Here is a 15,923-nt window from a genome sequence, read left to right as displayed (position 1 = left end):
CTACAACATGGGCAATGCTGCTTCCTGTTTATTTCTGGCCTCACCATTGGACTCATGGGGGAGATTGTTGCCACTTGGATGAGGCCACAGACCGGGACCAGAATGCCTGGGAACCCAACAAGAGTGTGCTTGGGGAGGGAGACAACAGCCCAAGGACTGACACAGTGCTGTAGAATGGAGGACCCAGATTAATTTTCTGCCTAGCCTATAGGTGTACACATTTGGTCCCTGTTACAGTGTTGGGCAGAAATGGCCTAGGTTTCAACAAAACCTCAGGACAGAGCAAAATGACAGCATGTTGGGATCAGTGAGTAGTCCACTTGTGCCTAGATGGTACCTGGTGGTAAAAACAGGTGTGACCTAGGGACTGTAGATATGGAGGAAAGATCCATTTTCTGCCAACATATTTCTGTGCGTGTGTGTGAGAGAGAATACAGCTTCTTTTGTGTATTTGTGGATGTTTTAAACATGTGTTTAAACATGTGTTACACTCACACTCATGTGTTACACTCACGCATGTGTGTAAACTCATGTGTGTAAACATGTGTTACACTCACACTCATGACCTCATGTAACTCTCCTCATGCACCGCAGTGGTGCTCATATACTCAGCTTTCGATGATGCAATGAATCTGACGCATCCAGCTAAAGCAAGCAAAAGTGTGGATCTTTTTACACAGTGCATCATTAATCTTTGGAACTTGCGGTCAGAGGATGTGGTGGTGGCCAGCGTTGCTGTACGTGGTTAAAAAGAATGACTAGGCAAAATGATAGAAATATCCGTGGCTGTTAACTAGGACAGACAGGAGATAGATGCCCCTGAGGGTGTCTCAGTCAATCAGCATCTTGAAGGCAGATATGATTGACAGGGAGTAGAGTGCTCTATTAGTGCTCCTAGTTATTATACACAGCCTCTCAAGCACTTGCTGGAACACGATGAATGCCCTTGATGGGCAAATGGTCTGAGTCAGTACAGAGACTAGGTTTATGCTTGAAACACTGAAAAAATAAAACACTCGTCCACACACACATGTACTGAAGTGCCTTTCTGGGAAGAAGGCTTTTGTCATTGTAGGGGGAGGGCAGGAATGCAGCTTCTCCTAGTGCATTACAAGCACCAGGTGTATCCAGCCATGTCTCCATCCCTGCAAGAAAGAAAGGGAGCCAGACTGACCTTGTGGTCAGAGGACATCCCTGCTATGGGGTGGAGAGCTTTTTTTTAACCATGTAAGTAAAAGTAAGAATCCAAGCACTGGAAAAGGACAGCTCGCAGTTTTTGTTTTTGTTTTTGTGTGCTGCCATCTTCAGAGAAAAGCCCAAAAGACCTCTGGAAGAGAAAGTCACACAAGATGACTGGATGGGGGCTGTTTCAATTGTGTATCAGGAGCCTGTGACGGGGATGTCAGAGTCAGGTCATCTCAGGCACCATCTGAGTGCTCCTGCAAGGTCCATGCCCATTAGCATGTCTATCTTGCCAGGCCAGCCCCTAAAAGCTCATTAGCGTGGTTGTGGTAGCATCTAATGTACCAGGGTGCCTGTGGGTGCACCATGGGGGGGGGGGGAAGCTAGGGCAGTCAGCTACCTGACATTTGCACCAGCTTGTGTGAATGGTTGGACCAGTGTGTTAGGGACCTGTGGTTGTATTTTCAATGGGGGTGGTAAATTAGCAAATTCAGTTTAAATCAGTAAGGCTATCAAAACAGAGTAGGTGGGTGGGCAGACACTTGTGACATCACAGCGATGCCAAGGACACTGTCCAATGGGTGCCCTCAACACTAGCCCAATCATCCTCACAAAAATTCTCATGATTTTTACACTTACTTGGGCAAAAATCTAAATTTACAAGCAGCTTAGCCTAAAGAGTATGGATGCTGGTAAACAGTCATTTCCCTACAAACAAAGCGCTTGCTGGGGTGATGTCTCCTTGGTTCAGGTTTGGCCGTCTGGACCCAATGAGTAAAGCTCAGCATTCAGAAAGGACCAAATACAGAGGAAGTGTCTTCCAATGTAACATTCCTCTCAGGATTGGCCTTTAATTCAATCATGCATTCAATTCATGCATTCATTTATTCTTTCACTCAATCAGCTATGCAGTGTGCCCCTTGTCAATGGCTTAGCATGAGTGTCACAGAAAAACCAATGAACAGATCTGCAGTTATTATGACTGACTAATAGCAGGAACCTACGTGTGTCCCATGAGTGGTTGTAGTTAGGGAAGCCATTCCGGGGATTAGAACCCTAGAGCAGCAGCCATTTTATGTCCTTGTTCAAACAGGTCCACAGTTCAAGTAAAATTATTTTGCAGCACACTCCAGTCACCTTTCAGATCATGTAATGACATTTTGCCACACCGAAGGTTCGGCAGGTTCCCTGTTCCAAACTCACAGGGAAAGTGAGAAAACACAGAAGAGAGAATAGGAAGAAAGGTAACACCTAAATGTGTGTGTGTGTGTGTGTGTGTGTGTGTGTGTGTGTGTGTGTGTGTGTGTGTGTGTATACTTAGACTGTACTGACACAAATGTTCTTGTAATGGAGGCACAACTGGGAGAAAGGCATTGCTGTTAATTGTAATGGTTCTGCTTCAAGTGGCCTTCAGTGGATTCTCATGGGAATGCCATGTGCCTTTACAGCAAAACGATAGAGAAAGCTCTCCCCAATAGGAAGTGTGCAGTCCCTCTTCTCAGCAACACATTCTGAGATAATGAGTCTGCTCAGGGAATGAACCTGGGCTGGCCTTACTATGAATCAGCCTCTTTTGGCAGCAGATTCCACAGAAGACACAACTCCCAAGTCTCCATCTCTGTATCATGGGAAAAAATATGAGGGCAATCCTGAGACATGCATTCAGGGTTGCTGCCATTGCGGATGACAGGAGGCAGAACGGTTTCTGAAACGTCTTTGCTAGTTGATGTGGCTGTGAATGATGACCCATGATACTGATGGAGACCATACTTATTGGGAAGGGGCATAGCACGGACATGATGAATTATTATCTTGTTGGAAGAAGCTGAACTGTGTTGATATTTATGCCCCAAATCCAGTTTGCTTGCAGGTACTAAGATAGTGGTAACAGCTCTCTCCAAAACTTGCTGTGGGTGACCTGTTACTAGTTCAGTTATCCAAATTGCCCAGGAACAGAGCTGACAGTGCCATGTATTGGGTGAGCATTTATCCCAAGGTTAATAAACCCAAAGGGAGCATTGTATGTACTGTAAGTTGTCTTGTTCATCTGCAACCAAATATAGAACGTGTGGAAAATCAACACTTGATGAGGCAAACATGTTTGTTTTCTAATGCCAATTAGCTTTGCCTGTTTGCCAAAAAAATGACTGCTGTTTTCTCAGGGGGACAGATGGCAAAGGTTAATCTCAGGTCGTTTTGGGGGTGCTGCTGGGCTCCATCCTCTTATCACAAGGATCTGCTCCAGATTTCCCCCCCCCCCCCATTTTTTAAGGACTGGCAGTCATGCGACATCACCAGCTCCCTACTCAAACACTGGAAGTTTTGAGTCATTCAACCCGACAGCTCTAATCAATGGCAGCTCCAACTTTTGGGTGGAGGGTGAGGAAGAACCCTACAATGGCACATGTGGTTTGGAAGGTGCTTGTGTGTACCAGCAAACTCCCCCCCCCCGTTCCCCCGCATGGCACCTGAGAACCAGGCAGCAGATGGACACAAGTTCTCCTTCCCGCTGCCATCCACAGGGGAAGGGGCAGTAGTGGAGGACTCTTGCCTGTTTGTGGCTTCCCCAGTTGGACACCATCAATGGTCCCTGGCAAGGAAAGTTAACAGGACAGGTGTGGCCTTTCTCCTTCACTGCCACTGCTGTAGTTACAGGTGGCAACAACACTACCAACTCCTGTTCACTGCAATTCTCTCCCCCATTCCGATGAAATCCCACCCCCCAAGCTGGCTCAAAGGTTGGAAATAAGCCTGGCTGAGGAAATCAGGTGTGGGGCAGAAGCTGCAGGGGGAGAATCTGCAGGTGGGAGAAGGGTTGAGCCCCCATCCAGTCTCCCCCGCACCTCCCAGGACGACATCAGCCTGCAAAGGTGTGCGCTCCTGCCCAGGCCCCCGCGATCTTTAGCCACACCGCAGGCAGCAGTCCCACAGGTGTCAGCTTCCGTCGGGCTGGAGATGCGCCGCGCCGGGGCTGGTTGTTGGACATCTGCCTGTCTCAAGGGAGGGGGAGGGACCTGCCGGAGCGCGGGCGGCGGCTCTATTTCTGGGTCCTTCGGGGACCTCCCGACGCTTCCCTGAGCACGGAGGCAGTGGAGGCTCCCGCGTGCCCGCCCCTTCCACCCCTCTGTCCCGGAGCCAGAGCCCAGGGGCGACGGCCACCATAAAAGGGCCGGGAGGGGACCAGCTGCAGACGGAGCGCACCTCGCGCTCTCGGCCCCGCACAGCCCTCCGCTCCATCACCTCCGGCAGCCTCTCGCCCCCTCCATCACCTTCAGCCCTCCATTCTCCTGCCGTTGCCGGCCTCCTCTCCCCACCTGCAGGTGAGTAAAGCCCAGCCAGGGTTGGAGATCGTGGGGCTGGCAGGCTCTGCCTTCTCAGGAGGGGGTGGTCCTGCGTCCCCTTCCCCAAAGGAACTGGAAGGGGGGGGAGAGGAGAGTGCAGCTTGTGGGAAGGTGTGGGTGCCTGGAGGGGTCCCATCAGCAAGTGAACTCGGTTCAGCTGGGGAGGGGGGACATCGGGAGAGGGCAGTGGGGCAAGAGGGGCTTCTCTCCCCACGAACTCTGCCCAAGGTGAGCTCGGCATGCTCGGAGACCAGGTGACCAGCCAGGAAGACGGACTCCCCCCTCCCACCCCCAAGACAGCTCATGAGGTCCAATAACCACCCCATCCTCCCAGTGACTGCGGGGGGGGGGGGATGCGAGAGAGGATTGTAAGTCACCATCCTGCTTCTGAGGGGGGGCTGGACTGCTGTGCCCTGTCTTGCCCAAACAACCTGCCTGATCTGTCTTGATCCAGCCGCATCTGCTTGGATCTACCCAGCTGTGTCAGGGCACATCTCTTTGTCAGCCCTATCGAAGGGTCCGGCCTCTGTGTCCCTTTGTACACATCTAGATATCGTCTTTACTGCTCGTCGTTTTTTAGGTGCAGCAAGAATAATCCACCCATCTGCTGAGCTCCACATCCCTCCATCCTTCTGCCTGTCCTTAGTGGTGGCCACTCACAGAAGGTGTCAGGCCCTGGGGGATGATGTGAGATCTTATTTAGGAGGGAGGAGGAATCCTGTGAGGATTTAAATGTTAGTATCCTCTGGGTACCCCCAGCAGCTCTGCCCTGTAACTTCCTGGGTCAAGCAGACTGGTATCCAGAGAGAAATTACCCCTTCCCTTAAATCTGAAATGTGGTCTTTGCCCTTTCAGCTCTTGTGGCAGGGAGTTCCACCTACCCCTCTCTCTCAGAAAAACATGCTGTGTTTGTGGTACAATCCTAAACTTACCTATTCAGAAGCAAATCTTGCTTATTTCAATGGACACTTACTCCCCATTAAGTGTAAGTGTGTGTGTGTGTGTGTGTGTGTGTGTGTGTGTGTGTGTGTGAGAGAGAGAGAGAGAGAGAACTGCAGCTTTCATCTCGATTCTTGTGTCTCCCAGGTCTTTCCAAGGCAGCCTTGGGATCCGTGATGCTACCTTATTCTCTTACCCTCCTCCACTTGGGATGCCTGGCTGCACTCAGCTGGGCACAACACCCGAACATTCAGCTGCGGCTGGTGGGACCCAGGAGCCAAGCAGGTGAAGGGCGGCTGGAAGTTCTCTACAATGAACAATGGGGCACTGTGTGTGATGATGACTTCAACATCGTTGTGGCAGATGTGGCCTGCAGGCAACTGGGCTATGAAGCAGCAGAGAACTGGTCCCACAGTGCCAAGTATGGTCCCGGAGAAGGTAAGAAAGGGCTGGGATATGGAAGGAAACTCAATTTAATTCAGGTCTCACCGGATCTGGGTCCTGGGAACCTGCTTTCAATAGATGGAGCTAAGTCTCAGAAGTTGTAGGACTAAGAGTGCTCTGTGCATGTGTAGCATGCATTTCCCTTCAGGATGTTCCATGTGGAACCCACACATGGTGATCACAGCCCATTCCAAACCTTTTAGGTTTACAAGATCCAAAGTGGGACTTTTAGACAGGCTTCAACCACAGCGCAACTCCTTCTTATCACTGGGGCAAGGGAAGCAATACTCTCTGGGCAGGTGATAATCTTCTTGTACCAGCACAAAACCCACCAAAGGCATGCAATGAGTGGGCATCTGTCTGGCACACCTTGGCTTATTCTTTCTTCTTAAGTGGCATCAAAAGAATAAGGCAGGCCTCCTCCCTGCAGCCTCTTAGTAGGGATTCCCTGTTGTACTGTTGTCCCTGATGTACTCCAACTCTGCGCATTGTCCCAGAGCACCAGGCATTTTCCCAAGAGTAGGAAGCTGCCAACCTGGCAACAAAAGCAAAGAAACTAGTTATAGAACATGTATTTATATAGTACCGCCAGTGGTGTGCCTGTCTTAAATGCAAGTCTCCATCTTGAATGTAAGCTTGTATCCAAGTCAAGTTGTTGCAAAAGCCACAATAGATACATATGGCCACTTCATACCTATTTACCGTCCTTTAACTTCCATCCAGTCTAGCAATACTGCAAACAACTCAGAGAGATTCAGAATAATTGCTGTAATCTGAACTCCACCTATTTCTTTATTCTTCTCCTGAGATGCACAGTCAAATCTGCATGGTCAGTTATACACAAAGGTATAATGCTTGAGCTGGTGTCTTGAAATGAAGAGTTTTGTCCTCTAGTATGAACAGGAGGGTGACCTTCCCTAAGAAAGCAGCATCTGCTTGGTAGAAATCAAATAGCGCCAGCTGCCCACAGGAAACAATTGCTGTAACTTCTGATCCTCTGTATCTCCAGGCCCCATCTGGATGGACAACATGCGCTGCTCTGGCACAGAGAGCTCCTTGGCAGAGTGTCAGTTCAATGGCTGGGGTGTGACTGACTGCAACCACAATGAGGACAGTGGTGTGGTGTGCAAAGGATTGCAGCGACCTAACCCTGCTGCTCCACGCCTCCAGATCCAGGTGAGGGAAACTCACTGACCACTATGGCTTCATAATCCCTATAACCTGTTCACCTAATATAGGGATTCTTGACTTCTGAAAAACTTGCTTATTCTTTTAGTTAACTGTATGGAGTGCTTTTCAATTGATTTCTATGTACCAACTTGGGTATTTTAAGGCAGTAAACAAATGACAAGCAAGCTAGGCTGAAAGCCCAAGCCTCTGCCGTTACACAGTATAAACTGTGTTCGCACAGATGCAAGTCCTTCACAGGTTAATGTGGAAGAGAGAGCCTTTAGGCATGAGAAGAGAGCCTTTTCTTCACTGACGATTGACCATAATAAGCCTCCAGAACTCACTTGCAATGAGGCTTTCTTTTTCCAATGCTTGGAATTCTACATATTAGGCCTACAGAAGCTCCCAACACTTTCTAACTTACTTTGCCTCTACTTTACTTGCTCACTCCAAGAGTCAGTGAGCTATCCCAAATGTCAGAGGGAAAACTATCAGCCCAATCCTATGCTTGTCTAATCCGAAGTAAGTCCCACTAGAGCCAGTGGGTCTTACTCCCAGGAAAGTAGCTAGGATTGGGCTGTATATTCGCCTTTTGGAACAAAAACAGTCAAGAGCCTTGTGGCATCTTTAAGACTAACAGATATTCTTGTGGCATAAGTTTTCATGGCATAAGGTTTCAGAGCCCACTATCAAAGGCATGAAATATTAGCCTCAGTTGGAAACTTCATGCAGCTAATGAAATAGCTCTAGCCCACAAATGCTTCTGTGATTATGGGTATGTAGACCTTGAAGGTGCTACAAGATGCTTCGCTGTTCAGGTGCTCCCCCATTTGCACTCTTCAACTCACACTGCTAGGCTCAACCCATCCATGGGGCTGTCAGAGGCAATTACCTCCAGCAGCAGATTGGCTGGGGGTGCCCATCTCTATCCGCTTGCCTCCCATTACTCTTCCTCCATGGATTGCAGAAGAGAGCATATGAAGGAGAAATGGTGGCCAACAGCATCTCTGCTCAGCCCCTCTTTTCTAATCCAGGAAGTGGGAAAAGCAAGGATGGCACATCACTAGGTTTGGGATGGGATAGCATATGGCTCACTGCTTCAGACAGTGGAAGGTCAAGACCTGCACAATGCAGGTGTTGCGCACCACATCGGAGCAGGCATGCTGTTCCTCCAGAGGCTCTGCTTTTAGGCCTGTTTCCTGGTCTTTCAGCATATGTAACTGCAGGGAGTCACACACCCCCTTCTTTCTCTTGGGTCAGGCTGAAGGGGGAAGGGCCTCAACTCAGCAGCAGAACACCTGTGCTGCATGCAGAAGGACCCAGGGTCAATCTGTAGCATCTCCAGTTAAAAAGGCTCAGGTAGCAGGTGTAGTACCTGAGGAAATGCCTTCCTGAGATCCTAGAGCACTGCTGGTGGTGGTGCACAATATATAGTACTGAGCATGATGGAGCCACAGAATGGCTCAGCATAAGGCAGCTTCATGTGTCTACAGGGCTCAAAAGTGGAAGAAGTCCGGATCAAGCCTATCCTGGCCCGAGCCAAGCTCAGTTCCCCCATCACAGAAGGTGCAGTGGAGGTGAAACTCCATGGGCACTGGCGCCAGGTGTGCAATGTCGGTTGGACGCACAACAACACTCGAGTGCTGTGTGGGATGCTGGGGTTCCCCCGTGAAGGCCGCGTTGCCAAAGGATTTTACAGGTAAGAGCAAGAGGGCTGAGGGGCTCCCTGAACCTGTGCGTGTAGAAAGACAAGTTGCCATGTCTGTGATGGAGGAAGTGATAAGTGGTAGCCACCATGATGCATGTGTGAGTGTGGGGTATGCATTCTTGAACACCGGATGAGTTATGGGAGAGCATGGAGTGTCCATACGGCTTGTGAGGTACAGGTGCATGAATACAGTGCAATGTAATGTATACACAACGTATGTATACATGTATACACAATGTAATGTATACATGGATGCCTCCTGGGAGCACAATGTCCTCTCTATGTTTTGACCGAAGGTTCCTTTTTGGTTCTGGCAGTGCAATCCCTGGGGTTTTGTGGGATGGCTGCTTGATCACGTTCTGGCAGTCCCATGTGCCTGTTTTCTTCGGTTCCTCTTCTACACCCCACCCACCATTCTCTCTATAAATACAGCTCTGCAATGAGCAGGTGCGGGTGCCAGATCCATCCCACCGTCGGAATCAGCCAAACCACCGTGGGGTAATTACAGAGGAGGCTGGCCCGGCCCTGGCAGCTCCTCGTGGAGATGCAGAACCTGCTGTTTCTGGCGCTGGGCCTGTGGCTTGCTCATGTGGGACTTGCAATGTAGCTTCAAAATCTAGAGCAACAAATTCCTTAAAGTGAGCCACAGCAAGTCAGGCCCATCCTCTCTGACCTCAACACGTGGGCAAGAAATTGTAGCAAATTATCCCCAAAGCATTGGAATGTCCCCGTATCTGCACATATTCCTTCCTAAAGCCAGGCTGTTGGCAACTCACAGCACTTGTTTTCTCAGTGCTTAAAAAAAATACAAAAAGCTTACCCATCATTGCAATTACTGAGACTGCTTGAAGGAGCACTACTGGAGGATCTAAAGAGTTCAGTGGTGAGGAGGTCTGGGAACAGTAGTCCAAAGTAGTTGCCATGTGTAGTTTTCTTACCTTTTTCAGAGGAAAAGGGGGGGGGGCACCGCTCCATTCTATATACTAGCATGTTCTGAACAATTATTTGAACATAGGTGGCGCTTAAAAAATCACAAAAAAATACCAAATACAAATTACCTTTGGACTTCTGTAGAACCCACCCAATGGCAACTCCGGTCACACTCCAGGGGTGTGCAGTGCCATGCCAAACATGCACTGACATTTGTCTTTCTAACCTTTCAGGAAACTTTGGAATCAGAAGCTGAAGGATCCAAGGTCCAGGTAAGACACTTGATGGTGAGATGCTTTCACTTCTGCCTTGCAAGAGTCAAAATCTGGGGCAGGGTGATATGGGAGGGGGGAGGTATCCTTTTGCAAGGGTAGGATGGCCAGAATTGAATGACTGAGGGATTCCCAGGCAGATGCCTAAAGCTGCAGATGCAAGTTCAGGCTAGGAAGGGTCGGAGTCAAAATGAAATGTGAGTGACAGATTCAGTCACAGCCTCTGATTCTTCCCAATGGATCTCAGCAGCAAGTTCTCCAAACTTTAGGGAAGACTGATGACAGGGTTATCCATCGGCCCAACATTCCCCCTCTTGTTTTGCAGCTTACAAAGCTTGAGCAAGAAGAACACATTCTGGATCCATAAAATCAACTGCCTGGGTACTGAGGCTCATCTGGGCGAATGCAAGTTGCACGTGTCCCCACCAGCTCAGAAAAAAGCTGCCTGCCCTGGTGGCATGCATGCTCTGGTCAGCTGTACGCCAGGCCCTGAATTCCAACCCAGCAAAGTCAAGCTGCCTAGCCAGACCAAGCTCAAAAAGGTAAACAGAAGACAGCATGTCTGATGGGGTCAGGATTTGTTCAGTTTGTTTTGGGAAGTAGGCTGAAAGCATTAAGGGCAGGGCCACTGATGGTCTGGTGGAATTCCAGGATCTGCCACCTACAGCACTCTTGGGGCCAAGGCAAGGTCATGTTTTCTCTTGCTCCCCTGCAAGCCTAGCCTTTGGAAAGGGGTGTTGTCCCATGGTTACCCAGACACACACACTCCGCCATAGTGTCTTCTGTCCTTGCCCCCTAAACCCTCTTGCCTCTCCTGCAGGGGCCTCAGGTGCGTCTCCGGGCAGGTGCACACATAGGTGAGGGTCGTGTGGAAGTGCTGCTGGGCAGCCAGTGGGGTACCGTGTGTGATGATGGCTGGGACCTGACTGCAGCCAGTGTGGTGTGTCGACAACTGGGATATGGTACAGCACGAGAAGCTCTTCTTGGGGCCAAGCTGGGCCAAGGTGAGTAAAGCACGGGGTGAGGCAAAGACTACATGAAGGAGAATCCCAGGACTTGACCACTTACCATATGGGGAAGAGTGGGAAAGATAGAGACAGGGACCCCATCTTGGCAGGGTCCTCCTCTCATAGGAGAGTAACAGATTGCTCTGTGGAACCATCCACTTTGAGAGATGCAAGAGAGATCCATGAAGATTGCTTCAATTCTCTGGGGACTTTTTAGTGATGGGAAAAGGGAATAGGGATTTGGGGAAAGAAAGATAAAAATCAACAGACTCCAAAGCAGGTGAAGAAGCAGGAAAGGGGCACAGCCAGGAAAAAATGATGCTGGGGTGAGAATATTGATGGATAAAAGAGAGAAGGTCATAATACTAGGGGTAGGCATTGGAAACAATCTGGTGAGTGTTCATACCTACTGGGGCTACTTCTGTTATAGGCCTGGGTCCCATTCACTTGACAAGAGTGCGATGTCGGGGCTATGAACGCACGCTGGCTGAATGCAACTCCCAGGACGCCATGCAGAGTGGGTGCCAGCACAAAGCTGATGCTGCTGTTCGCTGCAATGTACCTCAAACAAATGCCCACAGTCAGGTGAGATTCCCAGTACCTAGGCCTGTAACCACTAAGTAGAGAGACTTGGCCAATGTAAAGTGGGGACTTAGGCTGTAATCCTGGACCTGAACACGTGTTCTGGGAGTAAGCCCAAATGAATACAGTGGGACTTACTTTTGAATAGGCACGTGTAGGATTGTGCTGTAAGTGCTCTTCCAAAGTAGCTGAGAAAGCACTGAACCAGAGTTTGCAGCTGGCTGGGTGGAAAGGCACTGGGGACCATGTAGTGCACATAAATCCCATGGAGTTTGGTAGGAAGAGAGGGGAAACTACAGTGTGCCCCTCACATGTCCTGGGTTCTAAGAAGCTTAGCTCTTGTTTCTTAAAGTCCAATACAGCCCTGGACAGACTTGTGCCATAACTTCCATTATACTTTAATTCAACCTCCCCACTAACCCATTTCCTTTCCCCCTATTCAGATACGTCTGGCTGGGGGACGCAATCCAGAAGAAGGTGTGGTGGAAATACAGATGCCCAGGGGAAGTGCCATGCGCTGGGGTGCCATATGTGGGGAACACTGGGGGCTCAAGGAGGCCATGGTTGTGTGCCGGCAACTGGGGCTGGGCTTTGCGAGCCATGCCCTCCAGGTGAGTGCTTGCCTACAAACCTCTGGTACTTCCTTGAGCATTCAGCCACACTAATGCAGACTTCACTTGATACAGGCCTCCCGTCTCAGAGGAGGAGCTGGACTGCAGGAGGCTGGGGCTTCCTGTGCAAGCATCCAAGAGCAGAGTGGGTGAAGTGGGCTTTAGCAGGCAGCACTAGTGTGCTAGTCTTGTGATGGGGGCCTGAAGTCCTTCAAGAGCTTCTGCTCAACCAAACTCTTTGTCACCTTTCCAGGAAACGTGGTACTGGAAGGGCAACTCCAATGCTGCTGAAGTGGTACTGAGTGGGGTGCGCTGTAAAGGCACAGAACTCTCCATCCTGCAGTGCCAGCACCATGGGCCTGTGCATTGCCCAACTGGAGGGGGGCGCTTCTCTGCAGGGGTCACCTGCACCAGCAGTGAGTAGCTCAGAGAACAGACCACTTTGGATGTGCTTAGTGCTAGAATACTGGGATGCCATAATACAGTAGAGTAGCTCTCTTTGTTGTGTGTTTGTGTGTGTGTGTGTGTGTGGGGGGGAAGCAGCAGTCATAAGAAGCAGTTTTGTTTTGGGGGAATAGAGATGTGCCTCAAGCTATATCTAGTCATGAGATGGCTGTAGGAAGGGATAATTATGGCCATTTTTTAGTATGGAATTATTATGGTCATTTGGAAGATTATGGCCACTAGAAGTGCCTTTGGTGTGTGGGGGGGCAGATTGCCTTGATTAGGGATATGTAAATATTAGAGTACAAAGTTCCTCCCTTTAAACACTGAGCTATAGCATCCCTTACACCCTCTTTCTCCCAACAGGTGCCCCAGATTTAGTGATGAATGCGCAACTAGTACAGGAGACGGCCTATCTAGAGGATCGCCCACTGAACATACTTTACTGCGCCCATGAGGAAGGCTGCCTTTCTGCCTCTGCAGATCACATGCAATGGCCCTACGGGCACCGACGCCTGCTGCGCTTCTCCTCGCAGATCCATAACCTGGGCAGGGCTGATTTCTTGCCCAAAACTGGCCGCCACGCCTGGATCTGGCATGAGTGTCACAGGTACAGCATGCCATGTGACAAAGCATGAGCAGCACTGTTGGCACCATTGATATTTGAGAGATAGTGAGGCCCTCTACTGTGCATTCACTTTGGAGCAGAAAGCTGGATGAAAGACAGCTGTTGTCAATTTCTTCTTCCTGCTTCTGTATATTCTTCACAAGTTGTGGTCCAGGCGCTCTTTCCTTCCCCAAACCCAGCTGCTTCCTCCCCCGTGAGATGAGGCTCACATGTCTCCAGAAGAAACCATACACCCCAGCATGCTGCTTTGTGGTAGGCGCTCAGTTTGTTGCATCTAGGAAAATAGCCATGTTCACACCAGAGTGGTCATTATGGGCCAGTTTGGATGCAGAGCTATAATAGGAACCAAGTGGAAAGCCCCGCCTAACCCTTCTGCACCAACCTCTGTTTCATGGATCAGTGGATTTCTACTCCCTCTCCTCCTCCTCTCCCCATGAAAGAGGATCCTGTCTGGCCCTTGCCCAACCCAATGCTCCTCAGCCTTTGAATTTCCCTGACCTACAGCAGCCTTCTCACTCCCTTTCTTTCCACAGGCACTACCACAGCATTGAAGTCTTCACTCACTACGACTTATTGACACTCAATGGTTCCAAGGTGGCTGAGGGACACAAGGCCAGCTTCTGTCTAGAGGACACCAACTGCCCAGATGGTAAGTGACAACTCATGGCAGACATTCATAAGGGCAGTGAAAAAATCAGACTCATAGTGGAACCACTGACCCACTTCTACCTGCGCTACACCAGGAGACAGACACAGCAGCCCCTGCAAAGTAGTGTATCCTGGGAGAGGTAGGGCAGCATCTATCTTTGTCACCCACCTTGTTATCCTCCTTACAGGAACACAGCGGCGTTTTGCCTGTGCTAATTTTGGTGAGCAGGGTGTCAGTGTGGGCTGTTGGGACACATACAGACATGACATTGATTGCCAGTGGATTGACATCACTGACGTGCCAGCTGGGAGTTACATATTCCAGGTAAGAATGAAAAAGATTATCTGAATGCAGAGACATTATCTCCTGTGTGTGCTCTGGGCTGAGGAACATGGATGTCACTCTGACCTGCATTTCATGTACACTGAGGCTGGGTTTGAGAAAATGGGCACACTCAAGTTTAGTCTACAATAGTAGTGTGAGAAAACATTTCTTGCTGGTTTTCAGTTCCCTTCTCATTCCTACCTGCTTCTTCTCTCCTACCAGGTGGTTGTGAATCCCACACTAGAAGTAGCAGAATCAGATTTCTCCAACAATGGCCTCCGCTGCCAGTGTCAGTATGATGGACACCGCCTCTGGCTGCATGAGTGCCATACAGGTAAGAGGACAATAAAGAGCTTTGGCTAGGAATACAGGCCAAATACAGGCAGGAGGTCTGGTCTGGGCAGGAGGTCTGGTCTAGAGGGTAGAGCGTCTGCCTGAAGATAACATCTACAAGGTCGCCAGTTCGAGGCTACCGGCACCCTGCGACCTTGAAGCAGCTGACAAGCTGAAGCCGAGCTATTCCATCTGCTCTGAGCAGGGGAGGATGGAGGCCAGAATGTGAAGCCAGATCGGAATGAAACACCTGAATGTAGTGGTTCTTGAAAGAAAGAACCTTATTTCAAATTGTAAAAATCCCTATTTAATAAGGGATTTAAATAAAGCCTGCCTATGTAAACCGCCTTGAATAAAGTCTTGAATAAAGACCAAGAAAGGCGGTATATAAATACCTGTTGTTGTTGTTGTTGTTGTTGTTGTTAAATAGAATATAGGAAGGGGTTGCACATGTCTCTTACACTGCAGGTCACATTGTCAGTGCCAGAGAGGCCACTAACCAAGTCTTCTTCCTCACTCTCTCATAGGTGATGAATACGGAGCTAACATAGAATGGGATGAAGAAGCACAGCAGAGACTGGCCAGCAATCTTGTCTGAGGCAAATGCTCTCTAGGGCTATCAAGGATCCCTGGGGCCAGAGTTGCTCAAGGCGCAGAGCAGTCTGCCAAGGGTTGTGCCAAGGCAGCTGCTGCCTTGGCTGGCATGAGAGCAACCATTAGCTGAAATAGCCCTATGCCACTGTTCTGTCACCATCCCATCTTCCCCTAGGGTGACACCTGGCAGCGACATCCAAGGCTAAACTTCTCTGTGCCTATTGCCTCTTTGTCACAGCTTGGCGAGGCCTGCTTTTCTGTATTTATTGAAGGAGGCAGCTATGGACAGATATGAGGCTGATATGAACTGTGGGGGCTACAGTCTCCCCCATCCCCAGCAAAAGAAAGTAGCAGTACACAGAAGAGGTGCTGATCTGTTGCCTCTTTGGCAGAAGGGGTGTGTGAGCAGCAACAGCCCAGAACAACTACCTCAACCAGTTTCATCAGCTGGAGAACTCAGGAGCCCCATTTAGCTGGGAGCGCACCAGAGCTGCCTACCCACCCACTATGGGCATTCCACATGCCTGTGGCCGCAAGGACCACGGGCACCTACCTACCTACCTACGGCACAGTTATGTTCCTGCCCTGGGTACAGATACCTGCGAGTTCAAGAAGTTACATGTGCATTTGGTCATGATCCAAGGCAAAAGATACAGAGAAGCCATCTGTGCCACAGGGCTAGTCTGTGTCCTTACCTACTATGAGCCTCAGCTGTGACCTGCCTCAGGCTTCAGTATTATTTAAAGGGGTGGGGAAAGAAGGTAT

The 15,923-nt window shown here is 49.7% G+C and overlaps 1 protein-coding gene across 1 annotated transcript; it reads left to right on the top strand.

Annotated features, from left to right (window-relative positions):
* The first annotated feature begins 3,643 nt into the window (after positions 1-3,643).
* On the top strand, positions 3,644-15,162 carry LOXL4 (lysyl oxidase like 4). The gene is made up of 16 exons (XM_066621478.1): positions 3,644-3,775; positions 4,322-4,502; positions 5,610-5,900; positions 6,916-7,082; positions 8,570-8,775; positions 9,948-9,986; positions 10,312-10,528; positions 10,807-10,990; positions 11,424-11,578; positions 12,019-12,186; positions 12,440-12,602; positions 12,997-13,240; positions 13,792-13,907; positions 14,095-14,231; positions 14,454-14,565; positions 15,092-15,162. The coding sequence occupies exons 1-16, from the start codon at positions 3,644-3,646 to the stop codon at positions 15,160-15,162; spliced, it is 2,583 nt and encodes an 860-aa protein (XP_066477575.1).
* The last annotated feature ends 761 nt before the right edge of the window (positions 15,163-15,923 follow it).

The sequence above is a fragment of the Tiliqua scincoides genome, chromosome 3, assembly GCF_035046505.1.
Source record: "Tiliqua scincoides isolate rTilSci1 chromosome 3, rTilSci1.hap2, whole genome shotgun sequence".
Classification (NCBI taxonomy): domain Eukaryota; kingdom Metazoa; phylum Chordata; class Lepidosauria; order Squamata; family Scincidae; genus Tiliqua; species Tiliqua scincoides.
Note: the sequence above shows the minus strand (reverse complement) of the source record. Positions and strands in the feature narration are given on the sequence as shown.

Excerpts from the sequence above, each read along its gene's own strand:
- LOXL4 (XM_066621478.1), top strand. The coding sequence starts at position 3,644 with ATGGCACCTGAGAACCAGGCAGCAGATGGACACAAGTTCTCCTTCCCG. Across the intron at positions 5,901-6,915 it reads CAAGTATGGTCCCGGAGAAG|GCCCCATCTGGATGGACAAC; the intron begins GTAAGAAAGGGC and ends CTGTATCTCCAG. Across the intron at positions 14,232-14,453 it reads CTGGGAGTTACATATTCCAG|GTGGTTGTGAATCCCACACT; the intron begins GTAAGAATGAAA and ends CTCTCCTACCAG.